This window comes from Scyliorhinus torazame, chromosome 4, assembly GCF_047496885.1.
Source record: "Scyliorhinus torazame isolate Kashiwa2021f chromosome 4, sScyTor2.1, whole genome shotgun sequence".
NCBI lineage: Eukaryota > Metazoa > Chordata > Chondrichthyes > Carcharhiniformes > Scyliorhinidae > Scyliorhinus > Scyliorhinus torazame.
Genome location: NC_092710.1, coordinates 106198140 through 106224950, shown reverse-complemented (window position 1 = coordinate 106224950; position 26811 = coordinate 106198140). Strand labels below are relative to the sequence as shown.

At 49.9% G+C, this 26811-nt stretch overlaps 1 protein-coding gene across 3 annotated transcripts in view; it reads right to left on the bottom strand.

Moving 5' to 3' along the window:
• Positions 1–4412, bottom strand: part of dst (dystonin) — a 779292-nt gene extending 774880 nt beyond the window's left edge. The window contains exons 1-2 of one of the 3 annotated variants that reach the window (XM_072498412.1): positions 3814–4412; positions 2270–2301 (exon numbers count right to left, since the gene is read on the bottom strand). In XM_072498412.1, coding sequence (XP_072354513.1) covers positions 2270–2301; positions 3814–3994 — 213 coding nt within the window. In that variant the 5' untranslated portion in view covers positions 3995–4412. The remainder of the gene's footprint in view (positions 1–2269; positions 2302–3813) is intronic. The other 2 variants (XM_072498427.1, XM_072498428.1) reach the window with 2 other exon arrangements.
• Between the last annotated feature and the right edge of the window lie 22399 nt (positions 4413–26811).

The window sequence follows — 26811 nt, the reverse complement described above, 5'->3', positions numbered from 1 at the left end:
TTTTGACCCAGCGATAGAGAAGGAACAGTGATATATTTCCAAGTCAGGGTGGTGAGTGACTGGGCGTGAGTATTCACGGCGTTTATAAGGATTGTGGGGGAGGATGTTGAGCCGGACCCTTTGGTGGAGATATTCAGGATATCGAAGAAGACGGAGCTGATGGAGGGGAGGAGGGCCGATGTTGTGGCCTTCCTCTCTGATTGCCTGGTGAAAAATTCTCTTGGTGTGGCAATCAGCAATGCCACCGAGGGTAGCGGCCTCGCTGTGCTATTTGACTTTCTTTGGCTGAGAAAGGTCAAGTACGAATTAAGGGGTTCAGTGGAGGGCTTTGAGGCAAGGTGGGGGATGTTCGTGGCTGTGTTTGAGAAGCCCTTGACGGGAGTGGGGCGAACAAAATGTACAAATTGTATAGTTGTGTGTTGGGGAGTTTGCTCCCTGAATTGTTTATGTTTTGTAACCTTTTATATAAGTTTGGAATCAAATACATTTTATTTCAAAAAATCAGAGAACATCCCCACATCTGACATTATGATGGAAAGAAGGTGATAAATCATCCAGCTGAAAATGGTTGGGTCAAAGACACTACCTTGAGGAACTCCTGCAGTGATGTCCCAGGACTGAGATGACTGACCTCCAACCACCAGAACCATTTTCCTTTGTACTAGACATGACTGCAACCGGTGGAGAGTACCCCCCCTCCCCCCTCCCCGGATTCCCTTTGACTCATATTTTGCTAGGGCTCCTTGATGCCACACTCGGTCAAATGTTGCCTTGATGTCAAGGGCAGTCACTCTCACCTCACCTCTGGAATTCTGCTGTTTTGTCCATGTTTAAACCAAAGCTGTAATGATGTCAGGAGCTGAGTGACCCTGGTGTAAACCAAATTGAGCGTCAGTAAGCAAGGTGTTGTTAAGTAAGTGCCGCTTGATATCACTATTTATGACCCCTTCCATCACTTTACTGCTGATGATTGAGAGTAGACTGATAGGGCAGTAATTGGCTGGGTTGGATTTGACCTGCTTTTTGTGTACAGGACATACCTGGGCAATTTTCCACATTTCCAGGTAGATGCCAGAGTTGTGGCTGTACTGGAAAGGCTTGGGTAGGGGAGCAGCAAGTTCTGGAGCAGTCACAAGTCTTCAGTACTATTGCCGGAATATAGTCAGGGCCCATAGCCTTCACAGTACACAGTGCCTTCAGCCGTTTCCTGATATCACGTGAGTGAATCGTATTGGCTGAAGACTGACATCTGTGATACTGGGGACCTCTGGAAGACACCGGGATGGATCATCCACTCGGCACTTCTGGCTGATGATTGCTGCAAATGCTTCAGCCTTATCTTTTGCACTGATCTGCTGGGCTCTTCTCTCATTGTGAATGTTTCATTTGTGCAGCCTCCTCCTCCAGTCAGTTGTTTAATTGTCCACCACCAGTCAAGATTGGATGTGGCAGGACCGCAGAGCTCAGATGTGATCTGTTGGTTGTGGGATCGCTTAGCTCTGCCTATCGCTTGCTGCTTATGTTGTTTGGCACACAAATAGTCCTGTGCTGTAGCTTCACCAGGTTGACATCTAATTTTTTGATATGCCTGGCGTTGCTCCTGTCATGCCCTCGTAGACTCTTCGTTGAACTTCAATTGCCTCATTTTCTACCAGACAGGGGCAATACATTCATGACTGTCTCCCCTAATCTTTGCATGCAAAGCTCTAAGAGGTTTATATTTAAGTCAACAATCACAAACATATTTATTTTCTTCCCTATTGAGGGATCTGGTGGAATTGGGTGTTGTAGAACAAGTCCCTGGAAGCAGTGACACAGGTTTCCGAGGAGGGTTTGGGTGAATTGATCCTGAGTGTCTGCCGATTTTCGATGACAATGCTGATGGCTGCATTTCTATCGTTCTGCCAGAGGAATCCTGCTTACGCCAGCAACCTCAAAGTCACGGCCCCACTCACATGACACCGACTTTGAATATATTGATTTTAATCTAAACATATTCTTAACAAAAATGGAGTACTTGTACTAGCCCCATTTTCCATAGGATGACCTTACTTTATACAATTCCCCCCCCCCCTTTGCCGCCACTCACCACCACCACCCCCCCCCCCAAAATATGCAAACCTATCTGTTTCCCCAACCCCAGCTACCGTTTTTTCTTGGAGAGTTAACATTTCAATACTACCCAAAGGCGGAGTTGATCACTGGTGGAAGGCTTTAGAAGTAACTTTGCATAACCTTGAGTTCAAAAAGCGACAACAGAATGCTGTACCTCAGAACGGAAGTGCGATCTCATCCCTGCATCTGGGAGAAAATCAGGGGAAACAAAAAGATTTACTGCACAAAAGCAAATCATAGCACAAGTTACATAATAATGATAATGTTACATTTGATGTAGTTTAGATTAGAGTGAGAATATACAGCAATAATTTAATGACAACACTGCACTTGAATTTCCAAGTCACCTCATCCAAATATCTATCTGAATATAAGCTGCTGATGGCTATCTTGATACATTATCTTCTAAAATGTTAATTTAACCCAGTTCCTTTGAGCCTTTGGTCAGCATATCGAGTAGGAGGGGATAATGATCTAGGGAAGGGATGGGAGGGGAGGAAGGGATGGGGGGGGGGGGGGGGGGAGGGTGTAAAGGGAGAGGGCACTTTGTGGGGGGGGGTTGGTAGGGGATCGGGTGTAGGGAGGGAACAGGGTTAGAGGGCCAAGAGGGGGTAGGGAGCTCTGATTGGGGGGTTGGGGGCTGGCAAGGAGGCCAAGTTGGTATGGGGGGCACTGGTGGGAACGGGGGTTGTCAGTGGACCGGGATGTGGATGGGGTAGGGTGCCAAGAAGGTGTTGGGGGGGGGGGGATTAAGGGAGATGGCAAGTGGGGGTTAGGAAGGAGGAAAGGGTTGGTAGGGAGAGGGTGGGTCAAGGGTGAGGTTAGGAGCTGAGGTAGGGAGGAATGTGATAGGGAAGTGGGGTGTGGTAGAGAAAGGGTGAGGTGTAGTGATGGGGTGAGGGTAGGGATGAGGGATTTATTAAGGAGTGGGATGAGGCAAATGTGGGGAAGGGGTAGAGAAAGAGGGGCTCAGGGTGCGAAGGAGGAAGCAAAAGGAATGAGGGTGGTGTAGGGAGGAGGTGGATAGAGGGGGAGGCAAGAAGTTGGGTTAGGGAGATGGTGGGGTAGGAAAGGAAGAGAGGGGAGGATTAGGTAGGAGGTGGCATAGCGAAGGGAGGGGACAAGGGGTTGGAGTGATGCGACAAGTGGGGAGGGAGCAAGGGTGCATGCGGGAGACAGTTTGGGGTAAGGAAGGTGCTGGGCTGGGGGTTAGCGTGGGGAGCAGAGCAAGTAAGAAGTGGATGAGAGGGAAAGGAGATGTGTCGTGGAGGTAGGAGGTGATGATGGTGGGGAGGGGGTGGAGGTAGGTTCAAGGGAGGGCTCGAGAGAGGGTTCAAGGGAGGAAGTGGGTGGGCTGAGGAGAGGGTGGGGAAAAGGGAGGGGACAAGGGGAAAGGGGAGGAGTGGTGAAGGAGGCAGATTGAGTGAGGGTACGGGATGATTGGGGGTGTGGATGAATGAATGGAAGGGGAAGGGGTGGAGAGGGGTCGGGGGTATATGTGTGGGAGGAGAGTTTGAGGGGTGGGGAGGGGTGACGGGATGAGATGGAAGCGGAGATGATATTGCGGGATGGAAGAGGAGAGAATGGCATTGGGGTGAAGGGCGATGCTGGAGGAGGCGGAGATGGAGATTGGGGGGGGGGGGGGGGGGGGGTATCCGCGTGGGGCGCTGGAGAAACGGAGAGGGGAACGCTGCTTACCTCGACTCCTGGAACGGCCCGAGCCGACCGACTTGATGGGGTGCCGAGCCTTGCGGAGTTTACGGTGCCAGCAGCAAAAGAACAAGATGGTAGCGATGGTGCCCAGCAATAGCAGCAGCAGCAGCAAAATGCATTGGACGCTGTAGGGCTTGAGCAGGACCAAAAATGCCGCTGCTATCATTGTAGGTGGCTGCGTGCAACAACAAAAAATGCCTCTTCTCTGCTACAACATTACCTGGATGTGAAGATTCAAGGCATTTATATCCCGGTGTCCAAACCACATCACGCACTTTTAATTAAACACAGACATGTAAGTCTGTCTCTCGCAGGAACTCAGGGGAAGGTCTCCTGATATTTTGGAAGCCCTGCTTCCCCTGCAGACAGCCATCCTGGGACGTGGAGGGAGGGAATTATTGATTGGATGTGGAAGTGGAGGGCACCAGTCCATGAGTCAGCATGATGCAAAGCAGCAGACTCACCATCCTACACTTACTTGCATCCGCAGTCCCCGTGAATTAAAAAAAAAAAGCGCCCGGGGCATAATCTAAAACGTGCCATTCACAACATCCACCTCAGGGCAGGCAGAATTGAGAGAGCGCGTTGCCATCGACACGACCCAATTTAATAACAGTCCCGGATTCAGGATGCCAGAGTGTTCGGACCACGATCAATCAGAACAGCAGTAATAAAAATAAAAGCAACAGCAGCAGGGTTTGAGGGGACGAGGCAGATTTTCTTCACAGTCTGGCACCACCCAGCACCAACTCCTGAAGAATTCCGTCTCGGGTTTTCGCCCCCTCCCTCCCCGTTATCCGACACAGCATTCTCACATCACCACCAGCACTCCACGCGAAGCTGCTGCATTTAAACTAGGCGCATTGCATGTAGTCCGTTTAATTTCCGCAGCAGTGCGAAGCACCAGCCAGGCCGCAGTAAATGCTTTTTTTTCCTAAACATACAAGTCGAAACATGCCCTTTTAAAATCAGGGTCTTATTTACCCTTGCAACACCCACAACTTGCCTTTGAACACCGCTTTGCTGAAGGGGACGTTGGGATCAAATTAGTGGGACCAGCTTCTCTGGGGTTGACTTACATTTGGTACAAAACTTGGACTTGTTTAAGTTGCGTTTCGCTGCAGCGCAAGAACAGAAACCCGAAAGGCCTGGTTTATAGTTGCCGAATATCTGGTTACACCCACTTAATTACATCCCAAATAAATACTCGCTTGATCATTTATGCAGACATGGGATTAACACCGGAATGACAGAACAGAGTTGCCAATTCTCTCCAAAGTCTCCATGCCGGGGTTTGTGCTCCGCCCGAAGCCTCCTCCCACTCTACCGCATCTCATCCTATCAGCAGATCCTCCTGTTCCTTTCTCCCACATCGACTTATCCACAGACGTTATCTGGTTAACTTCATTTCAAGAACAGGAAACTTTGGTCTTGTATTAATTAGTCTTGTATTACGAATAAGCGGAATCAGCCTCTGTCTATCCCACCGGAAGCGAAAGCAACCTGTGTCAGAGAGTGTGGCTACAGCTGAAGGCCCAGGGCAGAGGAACATTGGCCGAGAAGGCCATTCAACCTCTTGAGCCTGTCCAGTTATTCAATGAGATCACCGCGGATGTGCATCTTAACTATCTTGATTCAATATTCCTTAACACCATCACCCAACAAAAATCTTTATCAATCCAAGTTTTGAAATGTCAATTGACCCCTGGCCTCAACAACTTTTTTTGAGGGGGTGGGGGATGGGTAGAGCGTTCCTGATTTCCACTACCAAGACACCAGGGCAGTAATGTGTGAAACCCTTCGCCATGAAAGGATCCAATCCTATTTTTAAAAAATCTTTCTAAGGGTGTGGTGGTTGCTGGTTAGGCCAGCATTTATTGCTCATCCCGAAATGCCCTTGAGAAGGTGGTGGTGAGCCGCATTCTTGAACCGCTGCAGGAAGGGAGTTCTTGAAATGTGAGACAACGATGTTCTGCAGAACTCATCAATGTGTTCAGGTCGAGTTGCCATTGTTGGCCCAGTTGGGAGCACTCCCAGCTCTGATTTAGAAAGACACAACGGGCAGGATTATCTGTCCCGCTGCACCAATTTTTGGGGATCCTCCCTCCTGGTAGCCGGCCAATGGGGTTTCCCATTGTGGGCACCCCCATGCGTTGGGAAATCCGCAGGCATGAGTGCGCTGCTGGCGAAGCGGAGGATCCCACTGATGGAGAATCCAGCCCAATGGGTTTAATCACCATGTCAAAGACATAGCAAGCAGCCAGAAACTTAATGGAGGTTTACTGAAATAAAGTTATGAAGGGTTTAAATAGAGTGAAGACTGAAAGCCTATTTTCTCTGTTTGAATGTTATGTGACGAAGACTGTTGAACACGAGAATGAGACATGTAAAATTTCACGACCACTTTAGCAAGAGCAATTTGGGACATGCAGTAAATGCTGTCCTTGCCACGGATTCCCACACGCTATTAATGAATAAAATAAATTTGGGGCATTGCCAAACCTGGAACCAATGTAGTTGGGCGAGTGCAGAGGTAATGGGTGAATAGAACTTGGTGCGACCTGTCTTAAAATTGTATTGTCACTCCAAGAGGCAAAAGAGGTGAGAAGAAATGTCTTTATATGCAGAACTGTTGGAGATTTGAATTCCTTGCTCAAGTCGTATTGGGAGCAGAGATCATGGCATATTTAATGGGAAATATGGATAAACATTGAAGGAAAGTAAGATATGAAGCTAAGGGCCAGAGAGAAAACAGGCTTTAGTTTTGATAGCAGTGACAGTGGGGTCTTTTGAAAATTGGAAATGTGCAAGGGACCAGAATTGGAGGATTGCAGAGATCCCAGAGGGTTATAGGACAGTAGAAAGTTTCAAAGATAAGGAGGACATTTGAGCACAAGAATGAGACATGTAAAATTTCACGACCACTTTAGCAAGAGCAATTTGGGACGTGCAGTAATTGCTGTCCTTGCCACGGATGCCCACATGCTATGAATGGATAAAATAAATTTGGGGCATTGCCAAACCTGGAACCAATGTAGATGAGCGAGTACAGAGGTAACGGGTGAATAGAACTTGGTGCAAACTAGGATAGGCACAGAGGAGATTTGGATGAGCTCATGGTTGTGGAGGATGGAGGGAAGGACCTAGTTGAGGGCATTGGAATAGTAGAGTCAAGAAGTTACAAAGGCACGCATGAGCATTTTAGTAGCAGATGGATTAAGGTGGATGGAGATGGGGGAATGTTAGTGAAGTTTAAGTAAGTGGCCTTGGTGATGGAGAAGATATGGATCGGAGATTCATCTCAAGATCAGATAGGATGGCAAGATTGTGAATCGCCTGGTTCGTTGGCAGTGACCGCAGGATGTCAAAAACAGTCTCTTGCAGCAAGATGTTAATACCAAAAAAGGTCATTCCACTTTAAAAGCTGTGAGAGCTTATGTCTACAACATGAAAGATTTATCATGAGACAAATCAAAGTATAAATCTCTTGAACTCCAGGCCTAACAGGCTGGACTCCACAGGTCAACTGATAATTGCATCACCCGCATAAAATGCTGTACTTTGAAGATCTGAAAAGCCCCTGAAAAGCACCCAAAACCCCTGCTGATTATCAAGCCATAAAAAAATAAATTTTACCACAATATTTGTTGAAAATGGCCATTCATGTTCCTCCCTCTGAATGTAAAAATATTCTGTTATTGTATGGCAGCTGTTACTCGATCAAAAATCACATTCTTTGGGAAAGATTCAATATAAATTTCACCTCCGCAAAGCTTCTTCTTGGATAATTACAAAATTATTTGAGGAACATACTGATCAAAAGCAAGAAGAAGAATATTCCATCAGTTCGGTGGACTGAAAGGTATTGATTCGCCGTGGGATATTGGGTCATTGGACATGATTGGAATGCTTAATGAAAATGCATTCACTGGGCAAAATGATCAAATCCAAGCCCAGGCTTTGGGAGAGGATGAGGCCTCCAAGTAAAAACCTGAATGAAAACACAAAAAGACATTAAAAGAGGATTAATTTAATGGGAAATAAGTAATTTTCCATGTTTACTCATATCCTTAATTTAGACATGGACATTTTAGTTGTTGAGGAAAAAAATGACAAATGAAAAACATTTTCGGGAGGTTTCTTTAAAACAGTTTTTAATTTTTTTAAAGAACTTGATATGGTCCAATTCTCTTTCCGTACCTAGTGGTGCAGTAAGACAGACCGTAGCTAGTAATTCCTGGAATGGTGGCTAGACTGTCGCCAGGGGCTCACAGCTTGAGGGGCACCACTGCACAACAAGCATGGATGACCAGGAGCCTCTCCCACTCTTACCCCCAACCATTGGATTTACAGGTTGACACACTCAACCTGTATGACCACATTATGAACACCCCTTCCTTGACCACCAAGTCCTGGGGTGAGACTTGAACTCAGAGCTTCTGGCTCACAAGAGGGCACACTACCCACTGCACCACAAGAACTCCACTTCGAAGAGTAGATAGAAATTATTTCCTCTGATGATGGGGGGGGGGGGGGGGGGGGGTGGAGTCCAAACCATGGGGAATAACCTTAAAATTAGAGATAAGCTGTTCTTAGGGGTGATCTTAGGGTGTCCTTAGGTGGCACGGTAGCACAGTATTTAGCACCGTGGCTTCACAGCGCCAGGGTCCGAGGTTCGATTCCCGGCTTTGGTCACTGTCTGTGCAGAGTCTGAACGTTCTCTCCGTGTCGGCGTGGGCTTCCTCCAGTTTCCTCCCACAAGTCCCAAAAGACGTGCTTGTTAGGTGAATTGGACATCCTGAATTCTCCCTCAGTGTACCCGAACAGGCGCCGTAGTGTGGCAACCAGGGGATTTTCACAGTAACTTCATTGCAGAGTTAATGTAAGCCTACTTGTGACACTAATAAAGATTATTATTATGCCAGGAAGCACTTGTTCAGACAAAGGGATGGTGGAAAGATGGAACTCCCTCCCCTACCCAAACTCGTGGAGGCAGGGGAGTCAATTGAAAATTACAAAGTACAGATTGACAGATTTTTCTGAGGCAAGGGTACTGAAGGTTACAAAATCAAGATGGATCAGTCACGGTCAAATCAAACAGCAGAAGAGACTCGAGGGGATGAATATCTAACTCCTGTCTCTATATTCCTAATGTGTAGCAACCTCGTTGGCATATTGTGCAATCTCAGATAATATATTCTCAAAATTGTTAGAATCATATCTTTTGTCACGACCCCCTGGGCGAGTGCATGGTCACTTCCAGCACCACTTGACCTGAACTCAGAACATAAGCAAAAATAGATTTTGTATTAAAATACCTGAGGTCCTTGGCTGAGCCGAATAAACTGCAGTCACCAGGTTTGTAACTTTAACATTTCTACAGAATTATAATTAAACTGACAGAAAAATGTAACTTGCTGCCTAATACCCCTTCCAACAACCCTCCTCGCCCCCCCCCTCCCCCTGTTCTAAACTAATCCCTCTGCACACACATGCAGACAAATAATACAGAGGGGAAAGAGTGATTGAGAGGTAAAGAAAATCTTCATAAAAATAAAATGAAAAAGAATCTTTGATTTTTAACAAAATTTAACAAATGTTTCCAATTAAGGGCAATTTAGAGTGACCAATCCACCTAACCTGCACATCTTTGGGTTGTGGGGGTGAAACCCACTCAGACACGGGGAGAATGTGCAAACTCCACATGGACAGTGACCCAGAGCCGGGATCGAACCCGGGTCCTCGATAAAGGATCTTTGATGCATGAAGGCAGCTTCCAGTTAATGTCTTTCTGGAGTTCAAGCTTTCGTTTCGGTACTTCTTTCTTCTAGACTTGAGATGTTTTTTCTCTGAAAAGGCTGTCTACTTTCTTTGTAGATTCAAGATTACTTCAAGTTCACAACAAAGATGTGGCAGGCGTTCACTGGTTTTAGAACAATAAAGCAGTTCTTTACTTCTACAGTGAGAGAGAAAGAGAGGACACGTTTCTATGGCCATGCTACACCGGAAAAGCAGCTCGCCACAGCGTGGCCGCTGAAAGCCGGGATACCCCCTCCTGGGATCTACCTGGCTCGCAACACTTCACGAGATTCAACGTAAACTTGCGAAAGGTTGCGATGTGAATCCCGCCGACAATGGGCAGGATCACCTTTTGGCAAATCTGCATAATAGAGCGAGACAGTTAGTCTCACTCTAACCTGCAGATACCTGAGATTCAACCCCTTTGCCTCAGAGAACATGGTTGAGCGCTGTTTGATACTGGTCCCCACAAACGGAACGTCATTCGTGGGGGTCCCTAAGGGCCCCCTGTGCACACTCTGGGACTGCTGGTACCACCTGGGTACCCTGGCAGTGCCACCTGGGTGCCAGCCTGGAACTGCCAAGGTGTCCAGTTGGCACTGTCAGCTGACATGGGCACTGCAGTTTGGCACTGCCAAGCTGTCATTTCTGCGTGCGTGCGATCGGGCCGGGGTTGCCTTGCGTAGGTGTTGGGAGGGTGCGGGGGGCACATTGCGTGGGGGGGAGGTCGGGGAATCTGTCGGGGGCCTAAGAGACCAGGATGCCATTTTAAAATGGCACCCCAATCTCTCGACACAATGGGGAGTTCCGGTGAGTGGAGCTCCCTACTGTAAAAAACGGGGCTATGGCGTGTTCACCATTCAGGCCCCTTATTCAACAATAGCCACATGTTTCTCAGCACTGCGACTGTTGGGAAACATGGCTAAACGTGCTCGTTAGGGGACCTTGTTCCCTTTTGGGAGAATCGGCCCAGAGTGTCCCTTTCACTTCCAAGGTCTAATCATTTCTGCCAAGCTCTCTCAGAAAGCATCACGCAGGAACCAACCACTGACTGTTGCCAGGCAGAACACTGTCCCTGGCCAACCCGGTTGCCAGCCAACCAATCAAACCAACTTCCTCCAAAGCTGGTTACAAAGTTTCACTCATCGCCAGCAAGTCTGTTTATCCTCTTGTTATAACCTGCCTGCTTACCATTGGCTGGGGACTAATGACAATCCCACAATCCTGTGGGAGTATGAGCTTCCCCAATGAGGGGGGCGGAGAAATCATTAGCAGACTCCCTGTAAAAATAAAGCTGGCCAGTTTGGAACCAGCAGGAAGGAGTAAGCAGCAAGCGAAGTTGCTGTTGTGTATATATGTTATTGTAAATAAATGTTATTTCTTTGTATCCTTGAAACTCATGCTGGATTCTTCGTGGTCCTCACAAAACTGGCGACGAGGGTTAAAGGGAATAGCTGTCTACACTGCTGAAGCCACCTCCCTGGATTTTTGTTGGATACAGATTGGAAGTTGTTTTCTATTACACCATGCCTCTGTATGGACGTTTGGATGTTTTTGATGCTGCGCTGGAAAACTGGAACCAGTACGCACAACGGATGCGTTACTATTTTCGGGCAAACAATGTCACCGAAAATGAGTGCCAGATGTTCATATTGCTCACCGCCTGCGGCCCGCATATGTATGGGGTGATTAGGAGCCTTACGTACCCAGCTGCGCCGGACACCAAAACGTTTGATGAACTTGTGAATTTAGTGAGGCAACATTTTAACCCAACCCCGTCCACGATAGTCCAACGTTACCGGTTTAATACCGATGAGAGGACCCCAGGAGAATCCCTTACCGACTTTCTATCCAGGCTACGCAGGATTGCGGAGTACTGTGACTATGGTGAGACCTTGTCAGAAATGTTATGCGACCGTTTGGTTTGCGATATTAACAATGCGGCCATCAAGAGAAAGTTGTTCGCTGAGCCAACATTGACTTTTCAACAGGCCATTCAAATAGGATTGTCCCGAGAGAGCGCAGAACGAGGAGTGCAGGAGCTACAGGGAATGGAAGTGCATGCCTTGGGGCGCAACCCCTTCCGTCCAAAAACGTCCCCCCGCACTCCTGCGGTACCTTGGGCAAGGCGATGTCCGGATCGACGCCAGTGGCTGTCGGACATTCCTCCCCGAAGGGAGCCTTCTTCAGAACCAATGGATGAGGAGCCATGTCCGTGTCAGACTTGTAGGCGCCGACCCCATCGCGGACGCCGGTCCTGGGGGCGCCAGAGGCACCGTCATTCCGACAGAAACTGGGACCAGCCCAGGGGCCATACCGTCCATGTGGATGAACCTGCGGCGACTACTCCTGAGGACGTGGAGACGGAGGACGACTGCCTGCAGCTGCATTGTGTGGCAGCTCCCCGTGTGGCCCCCATTAAGGTGACAGTACGGGTCAATGGTCAACCGCTCGAGATGGAGTTGGACACTGGCGCAGCGGTCTCCGTGATCGCCCAGAGGACATTCAACCGCATCAAGCAGGGTATACAGACCCTTACATTAACTGACACACAGGCCAGGTTGGCCACCTACACGGGGGAACCATTGGACATTGCAGAAACGACGATGACCCCTGTTGTTTATAGACGCCAGGAGGAGCGTTTCCCACTTATCGTGGTGCGCGGCCATGGGCCCAGCCTGTTGGGCCGGGACTGGTTGCGCCATTTGCGGCTGCAGTGGCAGCACATCCTCCAAACAGTTTCTGAAGGGTTGACTGAGGTGCTAGGACGATACCCAGATGTATTCCAGCCCGGTTTGGGGAAAATAAAATGGGCCGTAGCCCATATCCAAGTCGAACAAGGAGCCACGCCGCGCTATTTCCGGACGCGCCCGGTGCCTTACACCTTGCTCGAGAAGGTAGAAGGGGAGTTCACTCGTTTGGAGACTTTGGGTATTATCAGGCCCGTCCGTTTCGCTGACTGGGCAGCACCAATTGTACCTGTAATGAAGCCAGATGCCACAGTTCGCTTGTGCGGCGACTATAAACTTACAGTGAATACGGCTTCCCGACTCGACCGATATCCAATGCCTCACATAGAGGATCTCTACGCGAAGCTTGCAGGCGGACTCTCGTTCACAAAATTAGATATGAGTCACTCCTACCTACAGTTGGAGCTGGACCCTGCCTCCCGACCATATGTAACGATTAATACACACTGGTGCCTGTATGAATATACACGTTTGCCCTTTGGAGTATCCTCTGCCTGCGCTATTTTTCAACGCATTATGGAAGGCATTTTGAGAGGTTTACCGCGTGTCGCTGTCTACTTAGATGACGTTTTGATCACAGGGATGTCGGAGCAGGAACATTTGGAAAATCTGGAGGCTGTCCTTAGACGCTTTTCAGAGGCTGGAGTCCGTTTACTCCACACAAAGTGCGTCTTTCAGGCGAAGGAAGTAGTCTACCTGGGTTATCGGGTGGACCGCGAAGGTTTGCACCCCGTCGCAGAGAAAGTGCGCGTGATTCAACAGGCACCCGCCCCGACTGACACTTCGCATCTTCGTTCTTTTCTCGGCCTCGTAAACTATTACGGGAAGTTGCTCCCCAATCTGACAACTACGCTGGCCCCGTTGCACCTTCTGCAAAAGAAAAATCACACCTGGGTTTGGGGTCAGCCGCAAGAAACCACGTTCCGCCGGGTAAAACAACAATTGTCGTTGTCTGGGTTACTAACCCACGAGGATCCTGGAAAACCTTTGCTCGTCACATGTGATGCATCCCCGTATGGTATTGGGGCCGTTCTGTCCCACAAGATGGAGAACGGGGCCGAGCGACCGATAGCTTTCGCCTCCCGCACATTGACTGCAGCGGAAAAAAAGTACGCGCAGATCGAGAAGGAGGGCCTGGCGGTGGTCTTTGCGGTGAAACGTTTCCACCAGTATGTGTATGGCCGCCACTTCACTATCATCACTGATCATAAGCCTCTGCTGGGACTAGCCGCGCTCCTACATCACTGGGAATGGCCAGGGCGGCCTTGGGCGCGCTTGCATGCAGATTTTGCCGGCCCTTTTCAAGGATCCATGTTCCTTTTATTAAAGTCTCTTTTTTAAAAAAAATATATTTATTAAAGTTTTTTAACACAATTTTTCTCCCTTACAAACAATAACTACCCCCCCCCCCCCCCCCCCCCCCCCCGTAACAAAAAAAAACAAGAAATCGCGCAGAGCAAGATATATACATGTATACATGGCAAAATGATCTATTTACACAGCTTTGTACACTGGCCCTCACCCGTACGTGCCAGTTTCCCCAACCCTTCATGTTATCTCTTGCTCATCCACCCTCCCAGGCAATCCCCCATTACCGACCCCCCCCCCATCCCCCCCCCCCCCCCCCCCCCCCCCCCCCCGGTTGCTGCTGCTGCTGACCGACCTTCCTCTAACGCTCCACGAGATAGTCTAGGAACGGTTGCCACCGCCTGTAAAACCCCTGCGCAGACCCTCTCAAGGCGAGCTGAATCCTCTCCAACTTTATGAACCCAGCCATATCATTTATCCAGGCCTCCAGGCTGGGGGGCTTCGCCTCCTTCCACATTAGCAAGATCCTTCGCCGGGCTACTAGGGACGCAAAGGCCAGAATGCCGGCCTCTTTCGCCTCCTGCACTCCCGGTTCGTCCACTACTCCAAATATTGCTAGCCCCCAGCTTGGCTTGACCCGGACTTTCACCACCTGAGATATTGCTCCCGCCACTCTTCTCCAGAACCCCTCCAGTGCCGGGCATGACCAAAACATATGGACATGGTTCGCCGGGCTCCCTGAGCACCTTCCACATCTGTCCTCTACCCCAAAGAACCTACTCAACCTCGCCCCCGTCAAGAGCGCTCTGTGGACCACCTTAAATTGTATCAGGTTGAGCCTGGCACACGAGGAGGAGGAATTAACCCTACCTAGGGCATCAGCCCACAGACCTTCATCGATCCCCTCCCCCAGCTCCTCCTCCCATTTACCCTTCAACTCTTCTACCAGCGCTTCCCCCTCTTCTTTCAACTCCTGGTGTATTTCCGACACCTTGCCCTCCCCGACCCATACACCCGAGATCACCCTATCTTGAACTTCTTGTGCCGGGAGCAATGGGAATTCCCTCATCTGTCGCCTCACAAAAGCCCTCACCTGCATATATCTAAAGGCATTTCCTGGGGGTAACTCGAACTTCTCCTCCAGTGACCCTAGGCTCGCAAACGTCCCGTCGATGAACAGGTCCCCCATTCTTCCAATCCCCGCCCGATGCCAGCTCTGGAACCCCCCGTCCATCTTCCCCGGGACAAACCGGTGGTTACCCCTGATCCGGGACCACACCGATGCTCCCATTGCACCCCGGTGTCGTCTCCACTGGCCCCAGATCCTTATCATTGCGGCCACCACCGGGCTCGTGGTATACTTTGTCGGCGAGAGCGGCAGCGGTGCCGTCACCAACACCCCCAGGCTCGTTCCTTTACAGGACGCCATCTCCATCCTCTTCCTTGCCGCCCCCCTCTCCCTCCATAACCCACTTGCGGATCATCGCCACATTTGCTGCCCAGTAGTAGCTCCCCAGGTTTGGCAGCGCCAACCCTCCGCGGTCCCTACTGCGTTCCAGGAACTCTCTCCTTACTCTCGGGGTCTTATTCGCCCACACAAACCCCATAATACTCTACTCTCTGAAAAAAGGCCTTGGTGATCACGATGGGAAGGCACTGAAACACAAACAGAAACCTCGGAAGGACCACCATTTTGACCGGCTGCACTCTACCCGCCAGCGAGAGCGGTAACATGTCCCATCTTTTGAAATCCTCCTCCATTTGCTCCACCAACCTCGTCAGATTCAGTTTATGTAGGGTCCCCCAACTCCTGGCTATCTGCATCCCCAGATACCAAAAGCTCCCCTCCGCCCTCCTCAGCGGTAGGTCCCCTATCCCTCTTTCTTGGTCCCTCGCCTGTAATACAAAGAGCTCACTCTTCCCTACATTGAGCTTATAGCCCGAAAACTCCCTTAGAGTCTGCATGACCTCCACCATCCCCTCCATTGGATCCGCCACGTACAGCAACAGGTCATCCGCATATAGCGACACACGATGCTCTTCTCCCCCTCGGACCACCCCCTTCCATTTATTAGACTCCCTCAATGACATGGCCAATGGTTCGAACGCCAATGCGAACAACAGGGGGGACAGGGGGCACCCCTGCCTCGTCCCTCGGTACAGTCGAAAGTACTCCGACCTCCGCTGGTTCGTCACTACACTTGCCATCGAGGCTCTGTAAAGGAGCTTAACCCAATTGATAAACCCTGCCCCGAACCCAAACCTCCGCAACACTTCCCAGAGATACTCCCACTCTACTCGGTCAAAGGCCTTCTCCGCGTCCATAGCTGCCATTATCTCCACCTCTCCCTCCTCCGATGGCATCATTATCAGGTTTAAGAGCCACCGCACATTGGTGTTTAGTTGCCTGCCCTTTACAAATCCCGTCTGGTCCTCGTGGATTACCTCCGGGACACAGTCCTCGATCCTCGTGGCCAGCACTTTTGTCAGCAACTTTGCATCCACATTGAGGAGCGAGATCGGCCTGTACGATCCACATTGCAGTGGGTCCTTGTTCCGCTTTAGGATCAAAGAAATTGTCGCTTCCGACATTGTCGGGGGCAGGGTCCCCTCTTCTCTTGCCTCATTAAAGGTCCTCACCAGTAACGGGGCCAACAGGTCTGCGTACTTCCTGTAGAACTCCACCGGGAATCCGTCCGGTCCCGGGGCCTTCCCCGCCTGCATGCTCCCCAAACCCTTGCTCAGCTCCTCCAACCCAATTGGTGCCCCCAAACCAGCCACCTCTTGCTCCTCCACCCTCGGGAATCTCAGCTGATCTAGGAATCGTCTCATCCCCTCTTCCCCCACTGGGGGCTGGGATCTGTACAGCTCTTCATAAAAGGCCTTGAATACCTTGTTTATTTTCGTCGCACTCCGAACCGTGGCTCCCCTTCCATCTTTGACTCCTCTTACGGAGCTGGTGTGCCAGCATCCGACTAGCCTTTTCCCCATACTCGTAGGTCGCCCCCTGCGCTTTCCTCCACTGTGCCTCCGCCTTCCCTGTGGTCAACAGGTCAAACTCCGTCTGGAGCTGTCGTCTTTCCCCAAGTAATCGTTCCTCCGGGGCCTCTGCGTATCTCCTGTCCGCTCTCAAAATCTCCCCCACTAACCTCTCTCTTTCCATACCCTCTGTCTTCTCCCTATGAGCCCTAATGGAAATTAGCTCTCCCCTGATCACCGCCTTCAACGCCTCCCATACCACCCCCACCCGCACCTCCCCATTGTCGTTGGCCTCCAAGTACCTTTCGATACACCCCCTCACCTTCCCACACACCACCTCGTCTGCCAGCAGTCCCACATCCAGCCACCACAACGGGCGTTGGTCCCTCTCCTCTCCCAGCTCCAGTTCCACCCAGTGTGGGGCATGGTCCGAAACGGCTATAGCCGAATACTCCGTCCCCTCCACCCTCGGGATGAGCGCGCTACCCAGAACAAAGAAATCTATCCGGGAGTAGGCTTTGTGTACATGGGAGAAGAAAGAAAATTCCCTGGCCTGCGGCCTTGCAAACTGCCATGGGTCCACTCCCCCCATCTGATCCATAAACCCCCTAAGTACCTTGGCCGCCGCCGGCCTCTTTCCAGTCCTTGATTTGGAGCGGTCTAGTGCTGGATCCTACACTGTATTGAAGTCCCCTCCCATTATCAGGCCTCCTATCTCCAGGTCCGGAATGCGCCCCAACATGCGCTTCGTGAATCCTGCATCATCCCAGTTCGGGGCGTATACGTTTACCAACACCACCCACATCCCTTGCAGCCTACTGCTCACCATTACATATCGCCCTCCATTGTCCGCTACAATAGTCTTGGCCTCAAATGACACCCGCTTTCCCACCAATATTTCCACCCCTCTATTCTTCGCGTCCAGTCCCGAGTGGAATACCTCTCCTACCCATCCCCTTCTTATCCTGACCTGGTCCGCCACCTTCAGGTGTGTCTCTTGGAGCATAGCCACGTCTACCTTCAGTCCCTTTTTTAAAAAAAAAATATTTTATTCAAGATTTTTTGGCCAAACATAACAGTACGTAGTGTTTCTTTTAAACAACAATAAAGCAATATAAATAACAGTGGCCAGTTTTAAACAAATAAATAAATAATATATGAACAGAAACAAAAACCAAACTAAATGGCAACTGCCTGGTCAAAAATAAATACTCTCCAAAGATACAATCCAACAGTCCAATATACATTGCCTAAAACAAGTGCCTATGCATATACAATAACATCCCTGAGAGTCCGTCCGATCCCCCCCCCCCCCCCCCCCGGGTTGCTGCTGTTGTCTTCTTCTTTTCCATTCCCTCTATCTTTCTGTGAGGTAGTCGACGAACGGTTGCCACCGCCTGGTGAACCCTTGAGCCGAACCCCTTAGTACGAACTTAATCCGTTCTAACTTTCTAAACCCTGCCATGTCGTTTATCCAGGTCTCCACACCTGGGGGTTTGGCTTCCTTCCACATTAACAATATCCTGCGCCGGGCTACTAGGGACGCAAAGGCCAAAACATCAGCCTCTCTCGCCTCCTGCACTCCCGGCTCTTCTGCAACCCCAAATATAGCCAACCGCCTTCAGTCCCTTTAAGTGCGCGAACACTCGAGCCCTCTTCACCAGCCCATTCAGGCCCCTCACATTCCACGTTATCAGCCGGATTGGAGGGGCTCTCAGCCCCCCCCACGCCCCGCCGACTAGCCATCTCCTTTTCTGGGCCAGTCCCGTGTCCACGCCTCCCTCACCCTCCAGTTCCCCAGAGGGGGGATCCCCGTCCCGACCACCTCTTCTGTGTCCCATTCCCTTTCGGCCAGTGCAGCAGCAACCCTTCCCCCCCCCTTCCCCCCCTCCCCTCCCCCTACTAGACCCCTGTCTAGCTTTTTTGCTCCCCCCATGTCACTCCCGTAAGTCAGCTGACGCCTGCTGACCCCGGCTTCCCCCGCTGTCCCATTGACCTTCCCACGTGGGAGTCTCCCAATCCATATGCATTCCTTTGTTCCCCTTCCCGCCTTTCTTCCCGCGTGCGGGAAAACACCCCGCGCTTTCCAAAGCCCGCTCCGCCCCCTCTGGCGCAGCTCCTATCGCGGCCTTGTCTCTCTCCCCCAGCCCATGTAACATTTCCTGCGCGTGATTGACCCTCTATGTACAACAACCATCACACATCAAACCTCATACATCCCCCCTACCCTCACAAACCCTCAGTTAGAGTCCAACTTTTTGGCTTGTACGAAGGTCCACGCCTCTTCAGGCGTTTCGAAGTAATAGTGTTGGCCCTTGTATGTGACCCACAGTCGCGCTGGCTGCAGCATTCCGAATTTTACTTCTTTCCGGTACAACGCCGCTTTGGCCCGGTTGAAACCCGCTCTCCGTTTTGCAACCTCCGTGCTCCAGTCCGGGTATATTCGGATCTCTGCATTGTCCCACTTACTGCTCCGCAACTTCTTGGCCCATCTCAGGACCCACTCTCTGTCCGTGAACCGGTGGAACCTCACCACCATCGCCCTTGGCGGCTCACTTGCCTGGGGCTTCTTCGCCAGCACCCGATGTGCCCCGTCCAACTCCAACGGCCTCGAAGGGGCCTTCGTGCCCATCATCGCCTCGAGCATCGTGCTCGCGTATGCCCTGGCATCAGCCCCCTCCACTCCCTCAGGGAGACCCAGGATCCGCAGATTCTTTCTCCTCGACCTGTTCTCCAGGTCTTCGAGTCTTCCCGCCCACCTCTTGTGTAGCGCCTAGTTCTGCTCCACTCTCACCGCCTGGCCCACGAGCTCGTCCTCGTTTTGACTGACTCTTTTCTGTACCTCCTGGATCTTAGCTTCGTGGACCTTCTGGGTGATCCTGAGTCCTTCAATTGCCGAAAGCATAGGCTCCAACATCTCCTTGCGCATCTCCTCACGCTGCTCCTATGAAGCAGCGCTTGATGAACTCCTGCAGCTCCCCTTTGTCCCTGGCCGCCGCCATTTTGTTTTCTTTCCCTCGCTTCTCCCGTTGCTCCAGTGCCGCTCCTTTGGCCGTTACACTTCTGGTCCATTTAAAAAGTCTATGGAAAATCCTGAAAAAGGTCTGAGAGTCAGTTCCAGACGGGAGCTGCCGAATGAGCGACCTACTCCTCCATGGCCGCCACCGGAAGCCTCGTCCCTGCTTCTTCAATGGCCCTGGTAGATCCTTTCACAGTTGTTCCCTCTGCTGCTAGAATTCACCTTTGATAGAGTCAAGTCAGATTGCAGCTTTAAGCTTGCCCTTCCCCCACCTGCATGCTGGAAGAGGCCCTTGTCTAAACCTGCAGCCAAAGCCAAATCCTTTACTGTTTCTGCCGGGTCTGGCAGCCAAAAGACACAACATTCCTGGGGGACACCATCAGAAGAATGCTGCAGTCTTCTTCCCACACCGGGAAATGTCAAACAAATGCTGTGGGGGCCCTGTAAAAGAGCCCAAAAGTCCGTTCCAAGCGGGAGCTACCGAATATGCGACCTAGCTCTGCATAGCTGCACCCGGAAGTCATCGATGCCCAGTCTCAATGGCTAGAGGTGCATATGATGCTAGGCACAACATCCTGCACAACAATTGAGAAGATGCGTTTGTCTTTTAGTACGCATGGCCTCCCCGAGGTGCTGGTCACGGATAACGGCACTCCATTCACCAGTGAGGAGTTTGCGAGGTTCATGAAGATGAACGGCATACGCCATATCCACACTGCCCCTTACCACCCGGCTTCAAATGGGTTGGCGGAGCGCGAAGTGCAGACATTCAAACAAGGCCTAAAGAAGCAGTCTTCCAGGTCAATGGACACGAGACTTGCTCGCTTTTTGTTTTCGTATAGGACCACCCCCCATGCGGTGACTGGGGTAGCTCCCGCAGAACTCCTAATGGGCCGGAGACTTCGCACCCGCCTTAGTATGGTTTTCCCGGATATTAGCGCAAAAGTACGCCGCACACAAGAATGGCAGGGACAGGGTTTTTCTCGGCATCGGCCAATTCGGCAGTTTGGGCCCAGTGACCCAGTGTTCGTTTGCAATTTTGCTGGTGGTGCCCAGTTGGTCCCTGGCGTAATCTTTCGCCAAACGTGCCCTATATCTTACCAGGTGCAAGCCCAGGGTCTTCTCCAGCGCAAACATGTAGACCACGTTCGGTCCAGAAGACTATCCCTTCCAAAGATACCCCGCCCCCGGAGTTCATTTCTACAGCCACAGAGACAATGGAAAGTAGTCCTCACAATCTTCCTCTGGTGCCTCACTCAAAGCCTGCGCAGGTCGTTACAGAACCCCGTGGAGATAGAGACGCCGAGATGACAGAGGCAGCAGACTCTGACTCCGAGATGGAGACACAGGACGCATCAGAGGGGGAATCCTCGGGCCCATGGGCCGTGGACCGTGGATGTACAACCGTTACGCCGTTCATCGCGGAAGCGCCGGTCTCCGTCTCGTTACACGCCGCCCGATCCAGCGCTTCATGCAAATGGTGTCCGGCCTGCGGCAAAAAGAGTCCGACGCCCTCCTTCGCCAGGGTCTTCGGTGGATTCCTTGGACTTTGGGGGGGAGGGATGTTATAACCTGCCTGCTTACCATTGGCTGGGGACTAATGACAATCGCACAATCCTGTGGGAGTATGAGCTTCCCAATGAGGGGGAGCGGAGAAATCATTAGCAGACTCCCAGTATAAATAAAGCTGGCCAGTTTGGAACCAGCAGGAAGGAGTAAGCAGCAAGCGAAGTTGCTGCTGTATATATATGTTATTGTAAATAAATGTTATTTCTTTGTATCCTTGAAACTTGTGCTGGATTCTTCGTGGCCCTCACAAAACCTCTATAATAGAATGTAATATTTTGACAAGCAGCTGCTTCAGCTTGAGTCCTCTGCTTAAAGGCACATTCTGAATTATTTGTGGACGGACCAAAAATAATAAAAGAAAAGAAAAGAAAATGGGAACAAAGGAAATAAACAGGAAGGACTCTTACACTTTCTAAACTATATTTTTCTTTGAAAATATGAAAGGACACTTATTTGGACACTTAATTCACCTTGGACTGTCAACAAGAATATCTTTTCTAAGAAATCACCTGACCAGCATGCTACTTGAGAGGAAAGAGCTGATTGTCTGTTTTGAATTACAATCACTTTAATTAATGGGGGGAAAGCTGGCAAAGCTAGTGGTTTTCTGGAAATCACATGACAGAGACAAGCTCTAAGATTTGGTCCTGTTGTTTTCAAAATCAATGCGTTATGGGGATTAAGCTGAGAAGGAAGGAAGGTCCTTCTCTCTCTGCCTTGTCTGAAATTCCGTGTGTGGTTATGAACCTGCAGACAGAGAATCCTCATCTGAGTATAACCTGTCTGCATTTGGAAACCTGCAAAGCTGAGATGAGAAGAATTGATCCAGCTCTATGTTCTCCTCTATGCCAAAGCTCCATTGGTGAGTGCCTCCGGACATCTACAAGCCCCAGTTGCCCTGTCTTCACATGAGGGCACTCCACATCAACAGCATCAAAAACCTGCCAACTATATCCTTTATATTATAATGCCCACGATTCATGGTCTTGTTGCGCTCGAGCAAGAGTGCAATGAGCCCGGTGAATAACGGAAGAGGCCAAATAACGCGAACCACGCTGGGCGCCAAACTGTTTGCGATGCAACAGGCCCACTCTAGTAGGCAAAATCAGGATCTGACGGAGCGTGATGAGAAACCAATAATCAGCACTATTTCCATACAATTAACGGGAGCCACCCCATATCCAACGGCGTCCTGTGATCCAGCAATGTCCCCAGCAAGTGTCACGCTGGCGCCAATTAGTACTCTTTTGTAAAAACATGAACCTGGCAGAAAGGCTTCTGTGGGGAGCCGAGGAGGTGAGCAGCCATCTTTGCTCACAGGCAATGAGCACAGGTGCACTGGGCTTGCTGCCCTGTGGTCAGAAGGGGGTTGAAGGGTCCATTCTCAGCTGGGATGGTCTGTCATGGTGGGGGGGGTGGAATCGGAGCTGGGAGGGGGGGGAGGTTACTCTGCTGAGGGGGAATCGCGTGTGGCTCCGCCATGCCAACCCCTGGATCATGTGTACCTGTTCCGGGGACAATCCTGGTCCCTATCTATCTGCCCCACTGTGTACTCATAATCCCCACTGACCGCGGAGGCCTCAAGCCATGCGGCTGAAGGCTATTGTTAATAGGGAATTGACAGTCATAGTTAAGTGAGCACTTCACATATTCCAAGTGGATTTCCATGGGTGTATGTGCCATTTAGCATGTGGGAGTTATTGCCTTGCCTAGCATCCCAATCAGACTGTGATGCATGGACACTATGCCTGAACACTGCGGGAGGGAACACCACAGATGCAACAGCCAACATCCGAAAACCCAGGAGCTGGGCCCCAGCCCTGGGGACATGTCCGTGGCTGGAGGGTGGGTGGGTGCAACAGGGGGGGGGGGGGAACCAGCGCTTGGTCCAGGTAACTTTATTTGCGGGTGTCAGGGGTACAGGGTCTGGGGTCCAGTAAGTGGGGGCTCCGCTCTGGCCGTGTGTGTTGGCAGGGCTTTCCGGGTGTGGGAGGAATCAATGGGGGAATGGAGGGTCCCAGGGTGGAAAACATTGCTGTTTGTGTGTTACACCTTCTCTCAATTCCTTACAGATATTGAATGGCAGGAACGATATTTTGGACCCGCGGAACTTGCCTAGTGGTGTTGCTGGCAAGCCAGGTGCCAGAGATGGCAGCAGCTGCAGCATCGACAGAGGCTCAAGGCTGCGGCCCATGTACTGGGCCTCGTCCAACATCCAGAGGACCCAGTCACCCGAAAGAGTAAATGCTGGAAAATCTCAGCAGGTCTGGCAGCATCTGGAGGGAGAGAAAAGAGCTAAGTTTCGAGTCCAGATGACTCTTTGTCAAAGCTAACAGACGGAGAAAGTGGGAAATATTTATACTGTGGAGTGAGAATGAAAGATGAGTCATAACCACAGAAACCCAGGGAAACCGGGTGCTAATGGCCACAGAAACCAAGGGAAAAGAGTGCTAATGGCAGTCCCCAGAGAGAACAAAAGATGTGAAAGGCCAAACAGCAGAGAAACTAACATCAGAGGGTGAACTGTAGATGTGGGGGAAGGGGAGGAGGAAGCAAAGAGGAGAAAGGGTAAGGAAAGGTGGATAAGATGTGGGGGGGGGGGGTGGTTAACATATATTAAGAAAGAAATGGTAAAAGACAGTTAAAATGAAATGGGATGAAAACAAATGTGTCAAGGTGGGGTAGAGCTAATCATCTGAAGTTGTTGAATTCAATGTTGAGACCGGTAGGCTGTAGCGTGCCTAATCGGAAGATGAGATGTTGTTCATCCAGTTTGCGTTGAGTTTCACTGGAACATTGCAGCAGGCCAAGGACAGACATGTGGGCACAGGAGCAGGACCTGTCTGTGCAGAGTCTGCACGTTCTCCCCGTGTGTGCATGGGTTTCGTCTGGGTGCTCCGGTTTCCTCCCACAGTCCAAAGGTTAGGTGGATTGGTCATGCTAAATTGCCCTTAGTGTCCAAAATTGCCCTTAGTGTTGGGTGGAGTTACTGGGTTATGTATATAGGGTGGAGGTGTGGGCTTGGGTAGGGTGCTCTTTCCAAGAGCCGGTGCAGACTCAATGGGCCGAATGGCCTCCTTCTGCACTGTAAATTCTATGAAATTCTATGAGTAAAGCTGATGGGAATTGTATCACAGCTTCCTGAATGATTTTTCCCTCCAGTTTTCTCTCACTCTGAGGTGCTGAACCTACATCTGGTTCAGCTCACGATGGGAATATCTTTGGAAAGTTCAAACACAACTACAGGCAGCTTCTTAATTCAATAAACTGCACAGAGATCAAAGATGAAGAGGGGAATGTCATGATATCCAGATCAGCATATCATGGTGCAATCACACACACACTGATGGATAGGCAGTTGGACCAACCAGCACACACATAACATCGCAGCGAATCACCAGTGAGAGCACACACACTATAAAACAGGGAACACCACAGTTCCTGCTCATTCTACCAGGAGATAGCTCAGAGCACAGAGCTCACAGCGCGCCACTCAGACATAGACCATGTGCTGAGTGCCTCACTAAGATAGTGATAGGGCTGGGTCCACAGGTTAGCTGGTGAAGCACGTACCCAAGCCAGTAGTTAGTTGTTACCGTTGATTAGATAATAAAACAGAGTTGTACCATCTACAGCCGTGTTGGATCATTTGTGCATCAGAACACCCAACACGACAGGGAACAAAATGTTCTCAGACTTTTAACTAAATCTAGAGCTGATGGAATAAAAAGGACATTAGACATTAGGACAGATACAAAATTGGCTAAGCGACAGGGAACAGAGAGTAGTGGCTGAAGAATGCTTTTTGGGCTGGAGGAGGATCTGTAAGTGGAGTCACCCAGGGATAAGTGTTCGGACCCTCACTTTGCCTGACAGATATTCATGACGTAGACATTGGTGCAGAGGGAAAGCATTTGATCGAGTGTGACATCAAAGAGCCCAAGAAAAGTTGACGTGAATAGGAATCGGGGGGGGCGGTGGGAGAGAGAACCCTCCAATGAGAGCTAAGTACATTCAGGGGATGTTTCATAGAAATGTTCAAAATTATGAAGAGTTTTAATTATAGTAATAAAGCTTCAACATACAACTCAAGTCCCTCATCTCAGGAACTACTCTCATAATAAACACAGAAAATGCTGGGAATACTCAGCAGGTTAGGAAGCATCTGTGGAGAAAAACAGAGTTGGCATTTTAGGTTGGTTATCCATCATCAATACAGAGGAAAGATGGAAATGAGACAGTTCTGAGCAAGTGAAAGGGAGGAAGAATACAAGGGAGGGTATGTATTAGGGTGGGGTAGGGGCAGAAGAGATTAAATAACAAATTAGGGACATTTAAGCGACTCTTGGACAGGCATATGGACAGCATTAAATTGAAGTAGGTTAGGTTGATCTTAGATTAGGCTAGTGGTCGGCACAACATCGTGGGCCAAAGGGCCTGTACTGTTCTATGTTCTAAATGGCTTTGTGGTACAAAAGCACAAGGAAGTGGTGAGGGATGAAGGAAAGGAATGAAAGACAAATCCAGATGAGGTGTCAATGCCTTCATAACAGCTAATCAAGTGTAAAGGAACAAAAAAAAGAAATGAGTAAAAACTGAACTAACCTTAACAAAAAAAAATGGAGGAATGTGCTACTATCTAAAATTGTTGAACTCAATGTTGAGTTCAGAGGCTGGAGCATGCCAAGTCCAAAGTTAAGATGCTGTTGCTCATGTTTGCTTTGAGCTTCTTTGGGACATTGTAGCAGGCCAAGGACAGAAAGGTGGAGAACTGAACTGACAATTGACTGGACCAGATTTTCATGGAGAAGTGGGTAGGTTAAGTCAGGGAACTTGCAGACATGACAGACCCATCTCTTTTATAATGACCTCTGTCCACCATATTTTAATGCTGGGGAGGTAGGGGTGGAATGGAGCTGAGCCTGCCACTCTAGAAGCAGACATGAGGTGGTCTGAATGCAGGAAGATGGTGAAGTTGGCAGGCTGAATGTCCTTTACTGGGTCATCAGCCCTGTTCTAATGATGAATGTTAAAGCCTCACCTGCTATATATGCCTCCCATTGCTCCTGATACAACCCTGCATGCCTTCCCATACCCCTCAATGCTCCCCAATTATTCTACATAGCCATAGGAAAAAACTAAATATGTTAAAAGTAGTTGAGAGAAGGTTTGCACTAGGCTATTACCTGTGTTATGGGTGAGGCGTTTTCAGAACCCCAAAATGTATCATGGAGTTCAACCAACCTCTCCCTTTAATGGATGTGTTGCTTTTCCGAGCACGCAGCTTTTCCTAGGTGTGATATTACAATTATGGACACGTGGGCTTTTAAACACAAAACACTGTATATTCCATGAACTCAACTTAACATCTTAAATAAACATTAGATCTCTTAACACCCCTTACTCCAAAGATAACTCAGAAAATATTGCAACAGTAAATAACTCCTTAAAATGTTCCTTCAAACTTCCAAGAGACTTAACACCTTTAAACAGTAACACATCAGGTTAAAGTATATATATATTTTCTGTAGAATGGCAGATAAATATTAGCTTGGTTGA